The sequence below is a fragment of the Typopeltis vanoorti genome, chromosome 15 (genome assembly GCF_054136105.1).
Source record: "Typopeltis vanoorti isolate ZY-2024b chromosome 15, IOZ_Tvanoo_1.0, whole genome shotgun sequence".
Taxonomy (NCBI): domain Eukaryota; kingdom Metazoa; phylum Arthropoda; class Arachnida; order Uropygi; family Thelyphonidae; genus Typopeltis; species Typopeltis vanoorti.
In genome coordinates this window covers 47,789,659-47,816,443 of record NC_143563.1, presented here as the reverse complement: position 1 = coordinate 47,816,443, position 26,785 = coordinate 47,789,659, and the positions used below count along the sequence as shown (strand labels likewise).

General features: G+C 36.0%; 1 protein-coding gene across 1 annotated transcript in view; it reads right to left on the bottom strand.

The window, feature by feature from the left end:
* Positions 1–26,785, bottom strand: part of rho-5 (rhomboid-5) — a 464,881-nt gene that overhangs the window by 210,721 nt on the left and 227,375 nt on the right. The window contains exons 9-10 of the mRNA XM_090404834.1: positions 26,643–26,754; positions 14,546–14,620 (exon numbers count right to left, since the gene is read on the bottom strand). Coding sequence (XP_090260960.1) covers positions 14,546–14,620; positions 26,643–26,754 — 187 coding nt within the window. The remainder of the gene's footprint in view (positions 1–14,545; positions 14,621–26,642; positions 26,755–26,785) is intronic.

Here is a 26,785-nt window from a genome sequence, read left to right as displayed (position 1 = left end):
GTGTGGTTGACAAGGGTGTTAGAGCAAGGTTTTTTACTTGGAGAGCGGTGAATGAGCGGAATAAACTTCCAGAGTATGTTGTGGGTGCTACGACCGTGAATGAGTTCAAGGCAAGGTATGATAGATACTGTGTGAATGTCGAATAGTTGTTCTTGACATGATGTTAGGGCCTCTCTCGATGAGTCTGTCAACTCCTTGGAGTTGCTCGGAATAATAATAATAAAAAACAGTCATATTTGAAAAAGCGGATTCTGACAGGTATGTCGATCCGAAACAACAGAATTTTTCTGCAATATCAGTTAACATTGGGAATTTTTCATGTGCATACTTCCCAAATGACTTCATTGTTTATTGATTTTCAATGTAAACTATTCTGAATGTTTATTATCTCAAGTTCTACTTCAGCTTGGTTTATATCAAACAGCCCACTAATTTTATTTGAAATTTCTGTGACATTCAAGTTTTCTTGAAATGGATTATTGATAAAAGATACAATCATTTCAGTTTTATTAAAATCTTGAATTTATTTCTTCCTCAACTAATTCTATTTCACGAATAAATTCATTTAAATCATAGCGAAGCATTTCTTGATTTTGTTCAAAATTTTTTAATAAATATGGGAGATGTCTAAATTCGCAGTAATTTATATTTTTCTTTAATAAAAGTAAGTATTGTTGGAAAGTTTTTTATTGAACTTAACATGTCAATTAAATTTTTATCTCTACCTTGTAACTCTAAATTTAAATTGCTTAATTTCGTACAGAAATCTACTAAAAATTATAAGTGTAACAATCATCTTTTATCACTCAATTATGGATAAATATCTCCTTTTTCATCAAGAAAAATTTTTATACCGTTAATTAATACAAGAAATCTTTCTAAAAATTGACTTCTGCTGAGCCAGCGAACATTATTGTACAACAGAAGTTCCCTATCATCATCTGCCTGTAATTAAAATAATCGCCGTTGCAGGGCTTTTCCTCGAACAGAATGTACAATTTTGAATGTAATATCCGAAACATCTTTTGTGTTTAATCTTTTACTACACAGTACTTGTTGGTGAATAATACAGTGGTACATTAAAAAATCTGGATATTTGTCATTGTCTTTACATAATGAAATTAGGCTTGATTTATAACCTATCATTACAGGAGCACCATCAGTAGTAATAGACAAGTTTAAAAAGCAGAAGCTTGTGTTGTTTCACAAATTCATCAAATGCCGAAAAAATGTCTTGTTCCCAAGTCCTTCCCAATAATGGTATAATTTTCAAACGTTCTTCTTTACTTGAATAATCTTGAAATACCATGCGAATAAATACCATTAACTGAGCAATATCAATGAAGTCGTTTAATTCATCAAATTGTAATGAAAACGCTACACACTGGTGAATATCTGACATTAACCTGGCCTGGAAAGAAACTTTTCTCCGGCAATTGGAACTCTTCCTTTCGGCAATTTGAAACTTTGTCTGCAGCCTAGAACTAGTCCCTCTCTAGCGACGTCTCGAACCGAGAAGCTCCTTTCTGGAAGCGGGAAACTCCTCTCTCATGCAACGTGGATCCGGGCAGTCTCTCTGACAGGGACTTTGGACCGGGCGGCCTCCTCTCTAACAGCAATTCTGGAACTGGGACCTCTTCTACTTGCTTCAGTCCCTTTTTATTAGGCCTCTTCTGAGACCTCGCATGAAGTTTGGGAACCCCCAAAGAGTCTTTCATCTTAAGTTTCAAATTCGGCATGCCTTTTGTTCTCCTCTGCTTTCTTTTGATTGTAAGTTGCCGGCTATCGGAAAGTTGTGTGAACTCTTTCTGACTGACTTCGGAGATGTTTACACTTATAGCCTGCAAGCCTTTCTCATACATACAAGTTTCAATAACAATCTTTCTAATACCACCATTACAGCTTCGGCGACAAAAACATTGCCTTTGTTTTTAACACTCTAACATATTCTTATTAAAGCAGTATATACAGTTAGCTTCAAAAGAGTTATTTACAAAAACATCTAATACAAACTATACCGAGACAAACAAAGTTTATTTTTTTACAATATTCACATGGGACTTAACCTAAGTAAAAAATCTATGTAATGTGCTTTGGAATATTTAATATTTAAGCTACAATCAAGTTTTTACACTTTGCTTATAATCGTATTCACTCGGCTCGCTGTTTGACTTCCACTGATCCAAATTAATTCATTTACCCGGACTTATAAGAAAATTACTGATTTGATAATTTTAACGAAAAATAAATAAATAGCAATACACTTAAAGTGAATTAAAAATAATTCAAAATAATGATAAATAAAATATTATGTTTTCAGTTTTAATTAAATTTGTAAGGAGGAATACACAAGAGATCGACCAAAAATCGCTCCGCGATCGATGGGTTGAACACCCCTGCACTATAACATATGTCATTATAATGTTTATCATGCACCAATAAATAACCATGTACATTAATTTTAACACCTCCCATCTGAGAGGGAACAATTTCACTAATTTCGTCCATTTTCAAGGGTGAAGTAACACTACTATTACTTCTCAAATATGTACTTATATATACATAAGTCAAAAATCCTGTTTACACCAGGTTCAGACTTTTGTATTTGCTACTAAGCCACTGCCTTAATGATTTAATCCTCATCAGCAGTCAAATTTACCAAATGGTTCTTCCAGGTAATTTACCCATGGAAGTTGCAAAACAAGTTAATTCTTAAATGGATAACACTGTTAATTCTTCAAATAAGAAGATTACAGATTATTGTTTAATCATTGAGTGGTCAGCCTAATGTACTTGTCAAAGAAATTTGAGTAAGTACATTTAATAACAAATACCTGCAAGATGCTGATGACAACTGTTACAGAGCAGCCAAAATACATTACTCTAAATTTTCATATTCTGAAAGTATTCTTATTTCAATGCTATAATTATTTCTCAAATACCCTCTACCAATATGAAAATTAAAGTTGAAAAATTGATAATTAAAATAACTTAATTTTAATTATCAATTAAAATCAAGTTATTCTAATTAATTAATAATTAATTATTAATTAATTATTAATTATTAATTAATAATTAATAAATATTAATAAATAATTAATTATTAATTAATAAAGAAACATCAATTAAGTTGTTTTATTTGCTAGTCAAATTATTAAATTGTTTGCTTCTGTAACAGAAAACATGATTTTCAAATTGTAAGAGATATCTGTTAAAAATTTTGTTATATTCTTTCTATACAAAATTAATCTAATAAGCTAATTTTTACTTACTAAAAAAAACCAATAAATATATAGAATTATATTCATATATTTTTACAACACATCATATATATTTGGAATTTTGGGCCAGGCCCTTTTTAATGCTACCAAAATGAAATTTTGCATTATTTCATGCAAAAAAACTTAACTAAGTGAAAGATAGTATTTAAATATATTTAGCAAGTCAAACAAAAAGACTGTTACTAGAATGAAATTTAAGGAATTACATAAAAAGGGACCAGAGGATGATGTGAAAGGGCAGGAGTGCTGAATGGGACAAGAGTGATTGTCTTGTGACTGAATCAGCACGAATGCAATGGGTTTTTGATTCAATAATCAAGACTAAAAATCAGGCAATCAAACATTTTGGCAGCTAACTCTAAGGAGACTCTACTAATTCCTGATATAGAGGTGAGTGGAAAAAGTATCATAAAAATAGTTTTGCACCTGAGCTCCTGCCTGAATAACTGTATTCAGTTTTATAACCATTCAGTACTCAAAAACACCCTTTAATTTGCAATTTGGAATGTTTGGACTCTTATGGATAATTATACTGCTAATTGATATAAAAGATGGCCAGTTTTGTTGCTTTCAAAGTGAAGAGACAGCACAGATACAGCAGGCCTCTCAGAAACTTGTGTTGCTAGAAATGGACAGCTAAGAGAGAGCATGGAGGAGGATGCAACTTCTTCTGGAAATGGGATGTTGATTGCTTCAAAAGACTGGACACTAACTTGTGAAACATCCCAAATTCTTCTTGATGACTTCAACACTCTGGAAGGAAACTACTGGGAAGGAAGGTATTGAAAGAAAAAAAAATCAAACTTGATCTTCTGTTGATGATGTCTGCTGAATACGATCCTATCATCATCAAGACAACTTTTCAACAAAAGAACAAATTCAAGACATAGCGGAAACATTCTTATACAGGTCACAAGCATGATTATAACGGTTCTTCTCACAAGAGCAGTGACTACTGCCAACTATTAGAATGATTCATCTTATTCTCTACCATAGTCATCAAGATTGCAATTAAAATGGGAATGAGATGAAAATCACACAGACAATGTTGATGCTCTGAGAGATCCTGAAGAGTGCATCCAGTTCCAGTAGTGTTTCAACAAACTAACCACTGAGAATCCTAAGAATGTTGAAAACTAGAAGGCAGATAAGTTTGTCATTCTTATTAGTCGCAAAGAAACAAATGGCTGCCAATTTAAGAATCATCCTCAAGATTGGTTTCATGAAAATGACAGGGAGATCCTTTCCGATAGTTAACAAACAGAAGGCTTTCAAATCTCGGAAGAAAATCTATAATGATAATGCCATTTACTGAAAATCAATGAAGAAAGTACGATACCTCAATGACACCTGTGACTATCATGACTTCTTTAGAGCCATTAGAGCAACCTCATGGCTCAAATCCCATATCAACCTTCTTCATGAGCTGATTCTCCTTTCACTGCTTCAATCAATGTTCATATAAGGGAACATGTTAAAGATATCATTCAAAATGAAATTATTACTGATGATATTCTGAACATCTGCCAAAAGCTAATCAAAGATTATACCAGTTCTCTACCTCATTTGGCCAAAGTTGAATATGCTATCAAATGTAAAATTCAATTGCACTGTTGGCCCTAAATGCATCTATCTTGAGATTTAAGGAAGGAGATGTAAAACGCAAGTATCAACTTAAAAATCTCTCTGATTCAATTTAGAACATAGAAGATATGCCATATCTATGCCATAGAACATAGATAAAAAACATGAGTTAGATAGTAGCAATTATCAGTTGTTTCTCTAGTATATCCATGCTAGAAAGCTTCTTACTTGCATTCTTGTTAACTGAATGCTTCCTCTTACCAAAAAAATTCTCTAAAATCTGTGCAATTTTCACAGCAAGTAACTTGAAAAATACTGTGAACAAAATCATCCACTTTTCAGATTTTTACTGATCTAATGATGTGAGACTGTCAACTGGATGCGCTAGAAAATTCGACTGAAGATTAGTAGCCAAATTTAATCCTAAGTCTGATTTTTTCTCCCCTCCCCTAAAACTGCCCATCTCAATGATGAAGCTTTCCTCCCGGAGGCCTTATCCAGCATAATAGAGTTGCACTTGTGGAACTCCAAATCTAAAATGCTGATGACAATGCTTTCTTTCATTCCTGAAGAAAAATTCAAAACACAGTTGACATTTTAACAGGAGACAATGAACAAACTGGCCTAAGTAAAAACATTATTTCTTCAATTGATTTAATGGAAGAAACTAGTCCCCCCCACCACCACCACCACACACACAAAAAATTCCAGGGAAAATTAGTGATTTTAAAATTCTTGATTACTTGGAATAATGGATATATTTCTCAAGAAGTTTCAAATTTTCTGAATAATGTTGGAAACAATTCAAGATCTGTTTAATAATCTCCTCTGATTATTAAAAAAAAATAATGTCTTCCAAGTTTGCCATAATCCCGATCATTTCCATTATTATTAAGATTCACATATCAAGGTTAGCAAAAAAGGAATTATCAATAATCATATAATTCTTAATAATTATTTCTGAATAAAAACAAATTTCCTTTACTTTATTGAAGTTAGCCCTAACAATGAGTAAAACATATGTAAAGAACAATTTTATTGGAGAAAGTTTCTCTAAAAAGAGGCTTACAGTTATCAAAACTCCATACTTGCTTATGACCTTAATATATAATTATTATGAAAAAATACAGCAAGTCTACACTGAAAACAAATTTCAGTGTTTTTCTGGCAACATATGGTTTTGCTTGGTTAGGTTAATCACATCCCCTCTCCAACAGAAACTGTTGGAGAGGGGATGTGATTCATTAGTTGGTGCCGTTATGTAGTCCAGTTCGATTATTAAAAAGGTCAAACCATCCTAAACTTGCAGTAAATCTTTCATATTCCTCTTGAAATTTTGTCTCTTCTAGTGATGCAAAAATATTGAAAGTATTGACAGCTTTTGCCTAAACATTTTTTGTACTAAGAGGCATTCTTTTTTGGTTACAATCTTCAATCTAGTGATAGAAGACGTTCCATCTCGATCATTAAATGGCTTCTATTTTGGGTAATCTGCATGCTTAAAGAGGTAGTAGCAACTTTTCCTTGTTCTTTGTATTCTTTGATCTTATTTCATATAGTCCAAACTGTAGACTCACTATATTCCAGGTCTCGCACAATCATCGTATTACTAGCACCACTTTCATGTCTGTTAATGACTTCACGCTTTTTCTCTAACGTAATTACTTTTCTTTTCTTTTTATTACTGCAGCTTTCTTTGTCAGTCTTTCTCTTTTCCATATCAGGGGTTGAATATAATAAAGCTTTATGATTGATTCTCTTTGTCAAAACAGGTTGAGTACTTCATGAGTCCATCTTCTCCACTCTTCTCTTAATGAAGTCTTTCTTGAAAGATGTTGAAAGTTATTGATCTTAGCAGCTTTCTTAATATTGGTGAACAGAACGAATCACCAGAGATTACATTACATTACCCTACAGGGACGGAAAACCACTAAACGGACATGGGGCAGACCAAGGATAAGCTGGATCACCAAAGCCTTATAGGTATCATAATTAAAGCAAAATGAAGAGAAAGTGATTGAGCAAGAGAACAGAGTTTGCACATGTGCTTGTGATGATAGCTTTGAGTCAAATGCCAAGTGTCACCAGCCACTGCCTGTTACATTATTGACAAATGTCAAAGCTCGCTGCAGATTGGTGATAAAGTTTCGCTTAACGTAAAATTTTGCATAAAATAATTTAAAAAAAATGCATTAACTGATTAATCACTTGCTTAAAGCGGAAAATAATATCATTTCACTCAATCGTACTAACTGATTATCACGCATATTGAATTCGAGTTAATCAAGGTTTTCCTCTATTCTCAACTCAAGAATAAAAGGATCATCAAGCTGCAGTTTGTCAAGAGCTCAAAGACTGTATTACTTAGGATCCAAATTTCATCAGAAGGATTATCATTGGTTACAAGATGTGGTTTGCAGCCATGACCCAGAGACAAAGCCTCAGTCATTTCACTGGATGGCAAATAACTGATGGGGGGGGGGGGGGGGGAGACACAGTCATATTCACCAGATTTGGCCCCGCAACTCCCCCACCCCCCCAAGTTAAAATCTGTACTTAACCACGCTACCGGCCAAGACGTCTATAGACGTCAAGGTTATCATGGATGTGAAGTGTATATTAAAATTGTAATACCATTGATATTACATTGAAATATATGATGGATACGAAGCGTATGAGGATGCGTATTTGATCCATAATGGCCGGTAAGGTGGTTAAAGGAAGAAGGTTTTAAGATATAATTTAAATTAAAACATTTGTACCATAGTGGGCTAGGATAAGAAATTCAGAACCATGCTCTAAGGCAGTGTTTCTCAAAGTGTGGTACGCGTACCCCCAGGGGTATGTAAAACTTCGTAAGGGGGTACGTGGCAATTTTCGGCTATGCATAATTAAAGGAGTCATTACATTTTTCAACAAACAGTGCAATTAGAGACAACTGGGATAAAACGGCACCAACTAATGAATCACATCCCCTCTCCAACAGTTTCTGTTGGAGAGGGGATGTGATTAGACCTAACCAAGCAAAACCATATGTTGCCAGTGGAACATATGGTTTTTGCTTAACACCACCCCCGTCGTCATCATCATCATCCTTATACCCTCTTTTACCTTGCGGTGTCAAGGGTCCATTAATCACCGGACCTCACTCCGTTTACAGGATAAGGTGGTCAGCCTTATGCCCCGGTGTATCCTATGGCCTGTAGTGTTGAGTTCTCAAGGCCAGTTTGCCTGCTAACATGCTAAAACTAAGAAATATATAGTGAATGTGTTTCAAATATTATGGAATTCGGTTGAATGGAATTAGCATTTCAACTCAACTGTTGAAATGCTAATTTGTCTTTGGTTCACGTGATCTTTTGTTAATACCGTACCAATCATATGCAGTTCTTCACTGCTCTACATATCTCAAGTCTTGTAAATTACTGATAATTTTTGCTTGAAATAATGGGAAAGAAGATGACGCTATTTGGGTAGATGACTTTGACGATGCACACAAAGAAACTGTTCTCAATGCCAAAAGTAGTGATAGCGAGTAGGAGCTTCTTGGTAAGTCGCACCATTTTAAATTTGTTTTCATTATTTCATGGCCCCCCTCAACAAAACTAACAGCCCCAATGGTGGCTACAGCACACAGTTTGGGAGGTGCTGCTCTAAGGACCTAACATGTCTCAAGTCAGTTCAGACTTTCAAATAAGAAATAAATTAAAGATGCCAGGAAATTATATTCTTAGTTTCATCCTTTATCCAAGCGTAAGCAAACAAAGTTTGCTCGTGAAGTCACTTCACGGCTGGACTACTTTGTATATAGAGGATAATGACTTCGCATCAATTACCTCAGTAATTATTATAGTATAGTAATGTATTATCTCATAATGCAATGCACATATCTTTGCAAACATGTATAATGCTATGCATTATACATGTCTGCAAATGCTATTTATTATGGGAAGGGCCACTGCCCAGACTGGTTTCAACCTTTATTCAGGTTTCATCAGTGGAAGCCAGACCCAGAAGTGATATCAAGGTTGAAGTAATGAAGAAGTCATATTTTCATATAGAAGTAGCCAAAAGGTGTCAAGCCGTATTACTAAAATACTCTGGATTAGAGATAGATGTTGAAAGTTTTTTTCACTTGGTTATACTATGAATTAAAGATGACAAGAAATTATATTCTTGGTTTCATCCTTTCTATAATAGGGGTGCTTAAGGGTTAAAGCTGTATAACTGAGAGAAGACCTCCACATAGCCTTTAAAGGAATGCGGAGAACCGACCAGGGCTTCTGACCTAATGTCCAATCCTCACCTTCTCGTGGTGCACCCTGTTGGGTATCTACTTTGATACTGAACGAACGAGGATGGGCTGGCAATTTGGGATTTAGCCAACCAAACTGTATTCTTATTGGTTAAACCAAAATAAAAAATGATGGAACAACATGACAAAATTTCATGCCGGCTGGGGCGTCGCCTGGTTAAACAAAGCCCCCCTTGTTTTCGCCAGGGAACCAGGGCGAACAGCGAAAAGTCAGCTACTGGAACAAATCTGAAAACAATCCCCAACTCAACATCACCAGAGTTAGAGATCAGTACTATCAACGTAAGAAGCCTGAATGGCAAAGAAATGGAGCTAGCTGAGGAATTAGATAAGTACCAGATCAACATAATAGGGGTGATTGAAACAAAAAAGACCAAAACTGGTGAGATCATTCTGAGCAATAAATACAAAATGTTATATTCAGGCAATGACAATCAAGGAAAAGAAGGAGTAGCCACAGTATTCAACACAAAATACAAGGCTAATCTTCTTGAATGGCAGTCAGTCTCAAGTAGAGTAATGTGGGCAAATATGAGAATGGGGAAACTGGACAATGAGACTTATTTGTGCCTATGGTCCCACAGAAGGTTCTACTAAGGTAGAAGTGGAGGAATTTTTTGACGCTTTAGAAAAAGCAACTGACATAATGAAAAAGGAAAAGTTGGTCCTTGTTGAGGATCTAAATAGCAGAATAAGAAATGATCGTGAGACATACAAAAATATTTTGGGAAAATTTGGAGAAAAGAGCAAAGCTAATAATAATGGTTATTCTAATAATAAATAGCTATTCTGCTCAGGACATAGACTGGTTATTACTAACACCATGTTCCAACATAAAAATGTGCACAAATTCACATGGAGAGAAGAGGCTAGGAATAAGAAAAGTCTCATTGACTATGTTATTGTTGATAGTGATGTTTTCTCCCTGGTGCAGGACACCAGAGTGTACAGAGGATTTGAAATTGGAAGTGATCACTGTTTAGTCTTGAGCAGGATAAAATTGAATTTCATATTGAAAAGAATAACATGTAAGAAAGTTTTAAAGCGACTAAAAGTTGAGCAGCTCTCAGATGTGAACTGTAGACTAAAATACAGAAAGATTATTGAAAAGAAAATGAAAGAGTTTGAGAACAGGAATCAAACCTTGGAGATTCAGTGGCAAACTCTGAAGAAAACCCTGATTGATTCAGCCAGAGAGGCATGTGGTGAGGTTGTGTGCAAGGATAGAAAAATCAGAACTCCCTGGTGGACACAGGAAGTTAAAGAGGCAGTGAAGGAAAAGAAGAAAGCATATCAAAAGTTCCTGGCAGATAAGTCAGCTTTTACTCTTACAGAATACAGAGACAAATGTAAGAAAGCTAAACAATGTGTAAAACTAGCTAAACAAAAGTCATGGGAGGACTTTGGGAAGAATATAGAAAATAAATATCAAGAAGGTGGCAAAATATTCTGGAGGTTGTTGAAGAAGCTTAGGAATGGAGGAAAGAGTGCTGTAAAAGGAGTTAGAGATGATAAAGGTGCCATGAAAACAGGAGAAAAAGATATCCTTGAAGTATGGAGTAATTACTTTGAAAAACTGCTAAATAAAACAAGCAGTGATGACAGCACAGTGGTTAAAAACACTGACCAGACATGCAGTCAGGAATACATATCCATACTCGAAGTAGAAAAAGCCATCAAAGGCTTGAAACGTGGAAGGGCAACAGGAGTAGATGATATTCGACCAGGAATGCTGAAGTATGGTGGTATAAGAGTCTTACAGTGGCTGCACTGCATAGTTCAGAAAGCCTGAACAGAGGGACGAATTCCCGATGATTGGAGTAGAGCCCTCATAGTACCCATATATAAAAAGGGAAATAAAACTGAATGTGAGAATTACAGAGGTATTTCCCTACTGAGTGTTCCTGGCAAGATCTATGCAAGTATACTTGAGAAACGGTTGAGAAGAATTGTGGAAGAAAAGCTTGGTGAAGAACAAGCTGGATTTAGGCCAAATAGAGCCTGTCAGGATCAGATCTTCACTTTACGACAAATAGTCGAGAAAGCATGGGAATATAACAAAGATCTGTATTTGAGTTTTGTCGATTTGGAAAAGGCATATGACAAGGTGCCAAGAGAGAAGCTATTCAATACGCTGCAGTTATATGGTGTCGATGGGGCATTATATCAAGCAATACTTAGTCTTTATTTGAGTTGTAAGTCAGCAGTTAGAATTGAAGTACAGGAAGATGGTTTAATGTTAAATCTGGTGTGAGACAAGGATGTACATTATCCCCTCTATTATTCATTATGTATATGGATCACATTATGAAGGAAAGTGGTATTAAACCTGATATCAAAATTGGAGATGTTAATGTCAGGTCTTTGCTTTATGAGGATGATGTTATACTTCTAAATAAATCTGCTACAAGTCTGCAAGATTCTCTGACTAAATTGAATAGCTGTTGTAATAGGTATGGTATGAAGGTCAGCAATAAAAAGACAAAGACAATGAAAATAGGCAGAATCATTGAAAATGTCAACTGTGTTGTGAATGGAGAACCTGTTGAACAAGTAAAACATTTCAGCTATTTAGGCACGATTTTTACCGAAGATAGTAAATTAAATATAGAAATAGACAACAGAATCAGCAAAGCTGGTATGGTGGGAAGTCAATTGAATAAATTCATATGGAATAAGAGAGAAATTAGTCGGAACACTAAATTAGCGGTATACAAGAAAGTGTTCAAACCAGTTTTAACTTATGGATCTGAGAGCTGGGTCAGAAGTAAAACACTTGACCAAAGACTAGAGACCACAGATATGAGAGTCCTGAGAAAGATTAGAGGTGTGAACAGATGGCATCAATGGCAATATCATATTAAAAATGAGGATATTAGGAAACAACTTGACAGTGTCAGCATCCAGGAATGCATTAGCAGAGCTAATCTCAGGTGGTATGGTCACTTAAACAGAATGGGCGAAGAAAGATTAGCAAAACAAGTGTTCTCTGCTAGGTTGGCAGAAAAACGACCCAGAGGAAGACCAAGATATAGGTGGATTGATATGGTACAAAGTGCCTTAGACGATAGAAATATAAGATCTGATGTTGCAGTCTTGACAAGTAACAGACTGATTTGGAGGAAAATTGTAGATAGGAAGTTAGTAATGATGTAATTTTTTCATGTAGTACTTTCATATCCTGTACACCCCTTGAGGGTACATGGCAGGAATTTGATGATGATGATGATGATGATGAAGTAGCCAAAAGGTGTCAAGCCTTATTACTAAAATACTCTGGATTAGAGATAGACGTTGAAAGTTTTTTTCACTTGGTTATACTACGAATTAAAGATGACAAGAAATTATATTCTTGGTTTCATCCTTTCTCTAAGCAAACAAAGTTTGCCCGTGAAGTAACTTCATGACTGGGCTACTTGTATATAGAAGCTCATGATGTCACATCAATTGCCTTAGTATCCCATAATGCAATGCACATATCCTTGCACATATGTATAATGGTGTATATTATGGTAAGGACCACTGCCCAGACCAGTTTCGACCTTTATTCAGGTCTCGTCAGTTGGAGACAGATACAGAAGTGATACCAAGGTTGAAGTAATGCAGAAGTCATATTTCCATACAAAAGTAGTCAAAAAGCATTACACCTTATTACTAAAATACTCAAGCAAATGAAAAAACTTTCAACATTATCTCTAATCCAGAGTAATTATCTTTCAAAATGTCAGAGAGAGAGAGAGAGTTGTAAAACCAATATTTCCTCTAAACACTTGCTCCAGCACACACACACTCGTGATTCTCATTTGTGTTAACAGTTCACAGTCTCCCTGAATGCTCTTTGATTTGCAGAACAACACTCGCAGTACATTGGAACCTCTCGATTAAGGCAATGATGACAACATTGCTTGGGGGCATGCTTACGGAAATGACGAACAAACTGCACACAAACATGTTGTAGGCTTGGATCGTTTGTTCTACCAACTCCGTGTGAATGAAAATAATGCTCAACAATAAATGTCTTTTCTTCCAATGTCAACACCACTGCACCAGCTAAACATAACAGTGTGTAGATTCTACATGTGCTCTTCTATTAATGTACATACAGTCGAATGGCATATCTCATGTACTGAAGGGGATGTTGAAGTTCAGTACTTTTTTTTCTTCTTTGCACCATACAATACACATCACAATTTCAGTTTCAAATAATTCATTCAGCCCTGTGCCATTGTGATTGTCTTGCATTGATTTTGGGAGTGTATATTTCAGCATCTTAGTGGAGTCAAACTTAAAACTTAAAAATGACATACTACCCACTACTGGTGTGTTAATACTATGATATGAAAAACACACTTCATTAACGAGTTGTATATGATGGTGTCATACACAGTCATGCATGAAAGCAGCTTAGTGAAAACCAAAACACTATCTAGAAACTCTAACATTAAAAATACATTTAAATATATAAAGGGGCATAAGGGTTGGGAAAGAAAAATGCATAAACAAAAATAAAATTAAATAAAAATTCTTTGGTACTGTTTTGAACCAACCAATTTGCCATAAGTACAATGCTAAAGAAAATTCACTACAGCAAACTATCCTCTATAACTAACTATTCTTCTGGCAGATATGGGTTCTTTATAGTGAGAGTTGACTATTCCATTACAATTTCCCAAATCAGATCTTGGATACAGAAAGTCCATCACTGCAATGCACATTAGGCCAATGTAGAAAGTCTATGGAAACTTTCCTGAAATAAATATTCATTTTTGAATAAGCTTCAATGTAGCAGTCTCAAGTTGGCTAGCATCAATACTTATATTCAAGTATGACTCTGAGGCACTCACACTATGTGTACTCACTCACCAACTACAAAGGCCAATCCAATTATGCACAATTTTACGAGAGAAAAATCTAGCTCTTACCCCTTTGTTAACTATACACAAACTTATATTCCATCGACTCCCTCATTTTTCTCTCCCCCATCTTCCATATAACAAAAAATTTCATTAAATGCTATTCCTATAACAACCCATTCAGAAGTTTATAGACCTCTATTATATCAAACCCCTCTTTCTCCTGCTTACCAGCATTTACAGTCCACATACAATTTGTGCTCATAACCTTCATTTCATATTCCCAATATAATCTCTGTAACTCTTCTTTTACCCTTTCAACAGCTTAATTTATTCCCCTTCATAACCTAAAACTTAAATTAGTACCTTAAACTTATTACTCTGAAAACAAAGGTTTTCAGAAATATTTTATATTTGCACTTAAAAAATTGATTTTAATTTGTTGAATCATAATATTAAATTGCAGATCAGTTGTGGTACTAGCAAGGAAAATATAAAAGTCATATACATACTGGTCTTGGACCTATCCAAAAGTTGCTTGGTTCAAAGTAATCCACTTCTTGAAGAGAAAGACTTGTTACCAATACCTAATGATGAAACACAAAATATAATTTATCTGAAGAAATTAACAAATTTATGTTCAGTTAAAAGATCAGCTGATTACAGAGAATGATCATATTAATCTTAAAAATCAATAGGAAACAAACAAAAAAAAAAAAAAAAGTGAGAACTCTCTAACAGACTGAGTTTGTGTTGCATTCCCTGATGTAAGATGTATTCAGGCACATTCAAACCATGTCTCAATTCATTTTTAAAACTACTGCTAAATACCTTGAGAGTTACAAGAGCTGAATGACTAAAAAAACTGGGTTTTAATTTACTTGATATAAAAATATACAAAGATATAAAATAAACCAACATTCCACTGCAAACTGTATGTGCCTTCTTCGGAGTGGAGAAACCACATGTAGTTTGTGGTAGAATTTTTTTGCATTGCAAATTTGGATTTAGCAGCATGAAATATATTAAAATCATCTAAATTAATTTCCATTAAAAAATACCTGATAACTATGTGACTTATTGAGCTAGTATCAGCATCACGGTAACACAGAATTACACAAAAAGTTAAAAAAAAAAAAAAACCACAAACTACAAAAGAACCCATTATAAGTCAGACTATTTTTAAATTTGGTATCAGAAATGAAACACTCCTTAAAAATCAACACATATGGCAAAATTAATTTTCCCAATGTTTGTAAGACTACCATTTTGAGACACCATCAAGCACAACCACTGTAAGCTAACCTTGCATTCAGCCCTAGAAGATTCCACAACAAGATTTTTTGTTACCTTTTCTCAACAGCCTCATTTTATTATTATTATTTATACAGGCACAGCATGGAGTCAAAAAGAATCATCGCAGGAGACCCACATTATCTACCATACATCTCCTTAAATGTATTCGTTGTTGGCATATTCACAACCATCTCTGGCAATCCATTCCATTCATCCACCACTCTCCAAGTAAAGAACCTAGTCTGCATACCCTTAAAAACCACACTCTTACACAACTTCCAGGGGTGACCCCTTGTTCTCACACTATTCTCATGTATTCAAAACTTTCTTTTGTGTCAATCTCATAGAACCCCTTTAGTAACTTAAAATTCTGTATAATGTCTCCTCTTCTTTGCCTGTTGACCAAACTCTGCAACATCCTCAATCTATCCTCATAGGGAGAATTCCACAGATCTGTTACCAGCTTGGTCACTCATCTGCAAATCTTATCCACCATTTCCTGATCCCACAAGAAACCCAGGCAAGCAAATCTATACAGATAGCCAAACATGTGGCTGAATCAGAGTCTTATAAAGAGGGATAATAACCTCCCTATCTTTATTTGTTAATGAGTTCAACATCCAAATAATCCTCTGAACTATTTTGCCAACACAACATGTCCTCTGAATTTCAATTCTCTATCCACTATTTCCCCCCCCCCCCCAAGATACCTAACCTCAATTTCCTGTAAACTAGTACCATTAATGTGATATTGGTATATAATCCTGATGTTTTAAGGATACTTGTGACATAAAGACTGAATAATATAAGCACGTAAACACAAGAAAGATATTTAATTAACCAAATATTTCGGTCTGGAAATAGCAGACCATCTTCAGTGGCATTACAAGAACAGTTTTAAAAAAATACAAGGTGGAATACTAACAATAGATCATTTAAAAATAGAACAAGCCATGTGATGTTATATCACTAAGTATTAAACGGAATATTTTTAAGCAGAGACATGATTGAAATAAAGATACATACATACATCTTCAAGGCCCACTCTTCCTAATTGGGTTGTGGGGACAAAAGCTGCAAGAGGAACTTCCAATGGTCACGATCCTCTGCACCAAGTTCAGGTGTTCTGGTGGGATTCCCAAACGTGTCCACCCAAGGTTTTGGATATAATCTATCCAGTGGGTCCTTGGCCTTCCACGTGGCCTCCCACCCTCTGGCTTGGCAAAGAGGGCCTGCTGAGGGAGCCTCTCTTGTGGCATTCTGACCAGGTGCTCGTACCAGCGTAACTATGATCTCTCAACACGGAGAAGCAGCGGTTGAGTATTGAGGGTTTCCCGAATTGCAGAGCTTCTGACTCTGTCGAGTTTTGTCAGCCCCGCAACCCCTCGAAGGAACCTCATTTCAGCCGCTTGGATTCGTGTGTCTGCATTCTTTCGGTCATTACCCAACTCTCCTGACCATAGGTGAGGATGGGGACATAGACTGTATTGAAGACAGCCAGCTTTGCCTTCTGGCTTAACTCCCACTTCAATACTACTGAACGGCCAAGCTCCAGCAATATTGAGCTTGCTAAGCCAATTCGAGTATCTAGCTCTACGTTCCATTTTCCATCATTCGTGAATATGGACCCAAGGTATTTAAACTTCTCCACATGTCTCATTGGGACTCCACTTACATTTAGAGTGCACTGGGATGGTTGTTTTGAGACCACAAATGTTTCAGTTTTGGCCACACTGATCTTCATTCCGGTGTCTGCACAAACAGCTACAAACCTATCCAGGGTCTGCTGGAGGTCATCTGTGGAAGAGCTAAGCAGAACTAGGTCATCTATAAAAAGCAGACATCCAATGCTACATTTTCCAATTCTGACACACTCACTGCCTCGGCTGTGCCTATCAATCCAGTCCATAAATATTATGAAAAGGAGGGGTGACAGAACACACCCTTGGCGGAGGCCAACAGAGACTGTGAAAGGTTCAGACTTTGTGCTGTTTACCCTGACACAAAACTCTGGGCATTCATACAGGGACTTGATGGCAGCTAATAGTTGACCATCCACTCCATTCTCCTGTACTACTTGCCAAAGCTTATCCCGAGGAACCCGGTCATATGTGCCTTCTCCAAGTCCACAAAACATGTGTAGACATTCTTGGCATATTCCCAAGATTTCTCAAAGACTTGCCTTAAAGTGAAGATTTTAAAAGTGAAGACTATAAGTGAAGTGAAATAAAGATATTAATTAATAATATTAAAAACATAAAATTAATATGAATTAATGAGTTATCCTGATTAGACTTTCCCAGATTTTTGATATAGATATACAGTCATTCCGATTTAGGTTAGGATGATGGAGTAAGGCCTCTATGCTCTCTTTGAATAAACGTTCAAAGGCCTCTATGCTCTCTTTGAATAAACGTTTATAACGAGATCTATGTAAGAGGTGAGTTTTTGACCAAAAACTGTCGTGCTGAGCCAATCCAGATTTTTCAGGTTTGTTGTGATGAATGGAAGATTGATGTTCTTGGATTCTTTTTTCAAGAGAACGTCCAGTTTGTCCAAAATAGGAAAGATCACAGTTGCAGGGAATTTGATAAACTCCAGGAAGAGGACATAGTTGAGCGTTTGTCTTTAGGAGAAGGAAATTGGGAAGATAATTTGTTAATAGGTGAATATGTAGCTGTTAAATCATATTTCTTCAGAATTCTTGCGATAGGTTCTGAAATCCCGGAGATATATGGAATTGGAACTCGACGTATTGAATCTTTGTTGTTTTGTGGTGGATTATAAGAATCCAGAAGATGTTGAGTCCTCTTTTCGGAAAAGCCATCGAGTTTCATGTGTAGTTGGATAGTAGAAAGTTCTTTCTGTAGAAAATTAGAAGTAGAACAATTAGTTTTGGCTCTTCTGATTAGACATTTTATGATTCCTGTTTTTTTGACAAGGATGATGGGCTGATTCTTTAAGAATATAACGACCTGTGAACGTTGGTTTCCTGTAAACTGTAGTTGTAGGAGTATTTGAAGGATTTGGGCATATAGCTAAGTCACCTTTAATTGAAAAGCCATGAGAAAGGTTTTTTTTGCATCTTAGATGGGATTTGAATTCAGGTTCAACCAAAGGGCTTTATCAACTAACTGAGCTAGAGAGAAGAGAAAAAAAAAGGGTAACACAACTCCCAAATTGGTCTATTATTTTACAGTTCTCCAATTTTGTCATCTCTTATATTTCAAGGACTCCTAAATATATCAAATCCACACACACACACAATATGTATATATATATATAGTGCGTGTGTGCGTGTATGCTATTGTGTTGTTGTAGTTTTAATACTTTTTGAAATATCAAAATTATTTTTTGGGGGAGACAGTGGTGTAATACTTGAAAACTTAGAAAAATTAGGGCATGTAGCAAGGACAAAGGACTTGTGGACATAACTCTTACACAGGAAGTATTCAGATTCCAGTTCAAGCAAGATCTGAACAGTGCTGCCCCTCCCCCCAAACTCCTGCAAGCAGGCTGCTATACTTGAATCTTCATTCATGACCTAGGACTTGTACACAGCAGCAAGATTATTCACCAGCTAGTTGAAAAGCCTCCTATCATTCATTGCCTACAGGTTTGATACAATATACTATCTTACAGTTGGTCCGAAGAAATTTCTACATTAGTTTATCCTGGAATGGAAAAGGAAGGTGCTAGCTCCCTCTCACTTTCATTGCATGTGCAGTAAGGCCATCATTCACACACTATATCTGTGAAGAAAGGGAGCATATAAATCAGAGACCCTACTCTAGAGATAAAATATAGTAAGAGGTATGGTATGGTCAATTCTCTACCAACCAGGATAGTGGTGTTTCACCAGGTGAATGAAAATCATCTACATCTAGAAGAATGAATGTTGAATAGCATCCATACTCTTAGCTGGCAACAACTATAAGAATAAGATGAATACTTTCCATATAATACAACCTAAATATAGTCTTTAAAACCATTCAACAAATTTAATTAGCTCCAGCTAAAGCTAAAGGACAATCTGCAGAATAGAAAAGTGGATAAGTTATGATCAAAGTTGCCAAGTTTGTTTTGGGATTTAACAGCACAAGGATATCAATGGTCATCTATGCACAGGTAATAAATAAGTGGCATGTATAGATCAGCAAAATGTAGAGAAGCTCCTGAGAAACAAGTGTACCTAAATGGAGAAAGAATTAAGGAAATCAGTAAGTTCAAGTACCTGGGATCCATTGTTAATGTGAAGAATTGCTGTTCAGAAGCATCCAAAGAGATTAGGGGATGGCAAAAACAATAGAACCTGTCTAAAATCTGGAAGGATATCTATCTCCACAGGTAGAAAGTTGAGGATTTTGGATGCAGCTGTTTCTCCAATAGCAACTTATGAATGTGAGACTGGAACCAAAAGAAGTCTGATAGGAAAAGGATAGCTGATCCTTTTCATCCTGCAAGCAGGCAAACCGGTCCGAGGACACACACGAATTACAGTCAGGAATACTGACCCAGCCATAGGTCTGATTCGTCAGCCTATGCCGGTTCCGGAGCCCGGATAAAATTTGGGTGGACTAGATGGTACCATGAACTCCCGTAAAAAGGGAGAACGGCGTATCATCATGCGGAATTTATATATATATAGTCTAAAAATTATATATAAAAATCGAAATATCAGTAATCACAACTGAAACATTTTTTAAAATTATACCAGGTAATAAATAAGTAAAACAGCATAAAATCCAAGTAGAAAAATAAATGAAAAAGATGGGTATAAAAAGGATGTAAAAAAGTATAAAAAATTAAAATTTATAAAATATGCTTTTAAATTGTGTTATGCACATTTACAATAAGTTAAACTAATAAGTATATAAGTTATATGAGATAATAACGATTAATACTCCATAAAAATTAAAAAACTAAGGTGACAGTCATTGAGTCCGATAAAAATCTGCCCGAGTGAATAGGGCTTAGACAGATTATAAAAGTGGCCAAAATAATGAATGAGCTCATTGGTGAAATGAAGGCAATATATTAAAATATGAGTGATGGATAGTCTGGTATCAGAAAACTCACACAAACAAACACACACACACAGGTATGTCACCACCCCTCAACAGGAAGGAGTGCATAAGATGACTATGACCTATGCAAAAGCTGAGAAAGAACACCTTCCTCTGTTTGAATCCTGTGCAGGCTAGACTGCCATTATTTAATTTCATGCTTAATTTGGTAGAGCTTATTATTAGTCTTTCTGTTCCAAGATGGCCGTCAATTGTCTGATAATCTATGTATGTAACAGGCAGATGTTTAAGAAATGAGCTGATCTAGCTGAGGTATCTGCAGCCTCGTTTGCCTTAATCTCAAGGTGGCTTGGAATCCAACAAATGCATACATCAAAGCATAGTTAACATGACTAAAAGAGGAGGTGTTGGATTCGAGAGAGTACTGGATGTTTCTGGAGCTCAAGACTTCTTATTGACTGAAGAGCACTTTGAGTCTAAATACGTTATGCACCTTTGGTAGCAATGGAATCTGATGTAATTTAATGCAAGCTCTATCGCATACAGTTCAGCTGTAAAGCTGTTACACTCTAGTGGAATTTGTGCAGATATAATGTCTGGAAAGATGGCAGAAGATGCCACTAGATCCTACAATTTTTCAGCCATCTTTGCAGACAGACAGACAAAAAATTAGAGTATTCAGTTCTGTGAACTAAAAAGAGCTGCTGATAGATGGTAGCAGGGGTGAAATTTTTCAGTAGCCTGCTGAAAGAAAAGCTACATATAGGTGGATAACTACCACTGTGGAAGTGTTTGGTGGCATCAGAACTATGTTGTCTACTGCTAATTCTAGATTTCGTGGTTTGTTTTATCTGTAAACCAGAGTTTTATGGTAGTCTGCTGAGTGTTGCAAAGATTCTTCCATTGTGGATGAAAGATAACTGGCCATATGGGATGGTCTAGCAGGGATTTTACTGTGCATAGAGACAGTTGTTGCATTGAAAAGACAAAGGTAGTTCATTTGCTTCAAAGTATGAAGCAAAATGCTACAATTACAATTCTGATGGCTTGAAAGGCCATATGGTGAATAGGATATAGCCTCACAGTGCATTCTCCATGGCTGAAGCATATAACCAAGTTTCGATCAATGTTCTGTACAAATGAAGCAAAGAATGTCTGTAAGCACTCCAAAAGGTGAATGACAGGATATATGGAATGTTCATAGCTTTACTGCACTTGTCTCATAACTCATAAAGAGGGAGGAAACTGAGTTTGCTATCAAATATCAGTCCCAAGAACTGTCTTCTGGTACAACTAGGATTAGTGATTGTCTTAGTGGGTGTTCTGGATCAGGATAAAGACCACATCTGTGGCAAAAGCGCACACAAACCATCTTCCAATTGTAAAAATCTGAACCTATTTGAAAGCACCCATTTTGAAAGATTTCCAAATCTCCAGGTAGTGTCATATGCTTGGAGATTTTCCATATCAAAGAAAATCGATACTAGATGCTCACATCTCAGGAAACATCTCTAATAATTGCCTCCAACTGGATTAGATGATCAGTAGTAGAATGATATTTTCAGAAGCCAGATGGTGTTCCAGAAAAAAGGTTTATGGTTTCTCTGCAGAAACTATAAAAGATGAGAGTTAACATTTTTTTTTTTTACAGACTCTTGCACAAGCAACTAGTCAAGGCAATCGAACAGTAGTTATTTGGCAATTTTAGATCCATCTCTGGCTTAGGAAAGGCAATTATAATTGCCTTTAGATACCTGAGCAATTATAACTGCCCAGGTATTTAGCAATATCCTCTCACAGAATACTTTTTGTAAAGAAGCAACAGTTGATCCATGGATGACAATGACAGACGTTACCAAGTTGTCTGGCCCAAAAGTAATTAGATGGCATTTAAGAAAAGCAGCTTTCATTTCTTGTTTTGTAAACAGCCTGTTGTATTCTTCAGTGTCATTTGAAGAAAAATGGATTATTGTTATTGTTTTGTTTTCTTTGGGCAAGGAACTCAGGTTGGGGTGTAAGAAAATGTTGCTGATGTTTTTGCAGATATCTCCCCAAGTGAGTCAGCAATTACCGCTGAATCAGCAACTGTGCAACCATTGTGTTCAAGGATAGAGAACTGTTGGGTGGTATATTTGCTCTTCATTTTCTGGATTTTGTCCCAGACTTCTTTGATGTTGGTTGTTCTTCTTATGCTGGGTGTATACTGGATCCAAGATTCTTTTTGGCTGTGTGTTGCTCGAGCTCAGGCACGTTTGAAAGCAATCAGTTTGTCGTAGTGGGATATCTCTGAAAAAAACTCTAAACTTTCTTTTGAGCTTCTTTGGCTGCTGTGCAATCATCATTCTACCATGGCTTATGGAAATGTGAAAACCAACTAGTGTTTTAGGATGTGTTAGTACATGATGCACTGCATCGTTGATGGATGAAGAGCTGACTGATGCAGAATCAAATTCTGCTAATGATGAGAAGGACAGCCAGTCAGTTTATTTGCCATTGTGATATCCATGATGGAGTGCATGGTTGCTTGAGCAGGAAGGTGAATATTACAGGAAAGTGATCACTCCCAATAAATAAAATCTCGTCAATTTACCACTTGAAGAGTGGGAAAGGGTAGGATAAGCAGATAGTTAAATCTATGGCAGTGAATGTTAAGGTAGGCATATGGAAGAAGGTGTTGCTTCCTGTGTTTAGGAGGGAAAGATTGTGTTGTAAAGAATATGCTCAACAACTTTTCCTCTGATGTTTGTTCAAGCACTATCCCAAAGAGTGCCGTATCCATTTAAATCTCCTATAAAAAGTAAGGGTGGTAACTGTAATGTGACATCATGGTCATCTTGAGACATCTACAGCAGGAAAGATGCAGATGCAGCATACTGTTAACAGAGTTCCAACTGAGAGTCAGCCAGTAACTTCTTCTACATTCATATTCAGTGAGACTTGCAAGAAGGGGGTATGGCTGCCTGCAAGGATGGTCACCCCCACTCCATGAACAGGTCCATCTCTTGTCCAATTCTTATGAATGATGGTAGCATTTTGTATCATCATCAAATTCCTGCCTTGTACTCTCAAAGGATGTACAGGATATGATAGTACTACATGAAGAACTTGCATCATTACTAACTTCATATCAACAATTTTCCACCAAATCAATCTGTTATGACTCCGACATTATCTGATCTTTTATTACTGTCTTCTAAGGCACTTATCTTGGTCTTCCTCTGGATCTTTTTTCCTGCCAACATGGCAGAGAACACTTGTTTTGCTAATTTTTCCTCTCCCATTCTGTTTAAGTGACCATACCACCTCAGATTAGCTCTGCTGACACATTCCTGGATGCTAACAATGTCAAGTTCTTTTCTAATATCCTCGTTTTTAATATGATATTGCCGTTTATGCCATCTGTTCATACCTCTAATCTTTCTCAGGACTCTCCCTATCTGTGGTCTCTATTCCTCTGGTCAAGTGTTTTATTTCTAATCCAGCTCTCAGATCCATAAATTAAAATTGGTTTGAACACTGTATATACATTGTTCAAACCAATTAGCTGTATATATATATATATATATATATATATATATATATATATATATAGCTAATATATATATATATATATATATATATATATATTAGCTGTATACAAGACAGTGTTCAAACCAGTTTTAACTTATGGATCTGAGAGCTGGGTCAGAAGTAAAACACTTGACCAAAGACTAGAGACCACAGATATGAGAGTCCTGAGAAAGATTATAGGCGTGAACAGATGGCATCAATGGCAATATCATATTAAAAACGAGGATATTAGGAAAGAACTTGACATTGTCAGCATCCAGGAATGTGTTAGCAGAGCTAATCTCAGGTGGTATGGTCACTTAAACAGAATGGGCGAGGAAAGATTAGCAAAACAAGTGTTCTCTGCCAGGTTGGCAGCAAAACGACCTAGAGGAAGACCAAGATATAGGTGGATTGATACTGCACAAAGTGCTTTAGACGATAGAAATATAAGATCTGATAATGTTGGAGTCTTGACAAGTAACAGACTGATTTGGAGGAAAATTGTAGATAGGAAATTAATAATGATGTAATTTTTTCATGTAGTACTATCATATCCTGTACACCCCTTGAGGGTACATGGCAGGAATTTGATGATGATGATGATGATATATATATATACACAGCTAATTTAGTGTTTTGACTAATTTCTCTCCCATTCTGTATAAATTTATTCAGTTGACTTCCTACCATAGCAGCTTTGTTGAATCTCACATCTAAGGTATATCTTCACCAAAAACTGTGCTTATGGCATGTGATCACCCCCCCCCCTCAACAGGAAGGAGTGCATAAAATGACTATGACCTATGCAGAGCAAAGCAAGAACACCTTCCTCTGTTCGAATCCTGCTAGGCTAGACTCTCATTATTTAATTTCATGCTTAATTTGGTAGAGCTTATTATTAGTAGCTGAAATGTTTTACTTGTTCTATATCTCCATTTACGATGCAGTTGATATTTTTATCTTTCTGTAATTTTCATTGTCTTTGTCTTGTTATTGCTGATTTTCATACCAAATTTAAGGGAATAAATTTATGGAAATAACAGAATCTTACAGACTTGTAGTGGATTTATTTAAAAGTATAACATCATCTGCATAAAGTAAAGCACTGAGATTAACATAACATCTCCAATTTTGGTAACCAATATACAAAATGATGGTACAACATGTCAAAATTTCATGCTGGTTGGGGCGTCGCCCGGTTAAACAAGGCCCCCATTGTTTTTGCCAGGGAACCAAGGCGAACAGCGAAAATCAGCTACTGGAACAAATCTGAAAGCACACCCCAACTCAACATTACCAGAGTTAAAGATTGGTACTATCAACCTAAGAAGCCTGAATAGCAAAGAAATGGAGCTAGCCGAGGAATTGGATAAGTACCAGATCAACATTATAGGAGTGACTGAAACAAAAAAGACAAAAACTGGTGAGATCTTTCTGAGCAATAAATAAAAAATGTTATATTCAGGTAATGACAATCAAGGAAAAGAAGGAGTAGCCATAGTATTCAACACTAAATACAAGGCTAATCTTCTTGAATGGCAGTCAGTCTCAAGTAGAGTAATGTGGGCAAATATGAGAATGGGGAAACTGGACAATGAGACTTATTTGTGCCTATGGTCCCACAGAAGGTTCTACTAAGGTAGAAGTGGAGGAATTTTTTGAGTCTTTAGAGAAAGCAACTGACAGAATGAAAAAGGAAAAGTTGATCCTTGTTAGGGATCTAAACAGCAGAGTAGGAAATGATTGTCAGACATACAAAAATATTTTGGGAAAATTTGGACGAAAGAGCAAACCTAATAATAATGGCAAATACCTGTTGGATTTCTGCTCAGGACATGGACTGGTTATTACTAACACCATGTTCCAACATAAAAATGTGTACAAATTCACATGAAGAGAAGAGGCAAGGAATAAGAAAAGTCTCATTGACTATGTTATTGTGAATAGTAATGTCAGGATTTTGATGGCTTTTTCTAATTCAAGATGGATATGTATTCCTCACTGCATGCCTGTTCAGTGTTTTTGAACACTGTGTTGTCACTGGTTGTTTCATTTAGCAATTTTTTGAGGTAATTACTCCATACATCAAGGATACCTTTTTTTTCCAGTATTCATGTCACCTTTATCATCTCTAATTCCTTTTACAGCACTCTTTCCTCCATTTCTGAGCATTTCGACAGCCTCTGGGGGGGGGGTATGCTTGAGGCTCAAAGCTGTATAACTGAGGATACACTTCCACATAGCCTTTAAAAGAATGTGGAGAAGCGACCAGGGCATCTGATCTAATGTCCAATCCTCACCTTCTTGTGGTGCATCCTGTTAGAGTTCCAACTGAGTATTCCAATTCAGTATGTAAACAAAAAAACTCAGTTTCTTGAGAGGAAAACAATGCTACCTCCATGTGCAATTAGCTGTCTCAACTGTAGCTCAAAATCCTTATATAGATGCCACAGAGAATTCACACGTAGAGTTTTTCCAAGCAAACATAACCACTATTAACTGCACTAGATAAAGTTAGACTGTGACAGAATAAGGTACCAGTTGTGGAACTTGGTTGCAAAGAAAAATTAATAAGAATTAAAAATATCTAGTATACTATAAAAATAGCAATGAAACTATATTTTCAAAACCAAATCTTAAATGGGATTTTTTTTCCCTTTAAAACAGAAATTTTGTAATAGAGTGGCACTTTATTTTTAAGGCTTTACCATCTATAATATTTTATTATACTTACCAACCCCGACCTTTGAGTTTTATGGAATCCTACAGGTCCAAACCCATAAACAGCCAAAGATATGATTGCAACTAAAATTTGGACTGTTGTTACCCAGTATGTAAAATAAGGCCTAGAGGAGAGAGAAAAAAATATTTCATGGA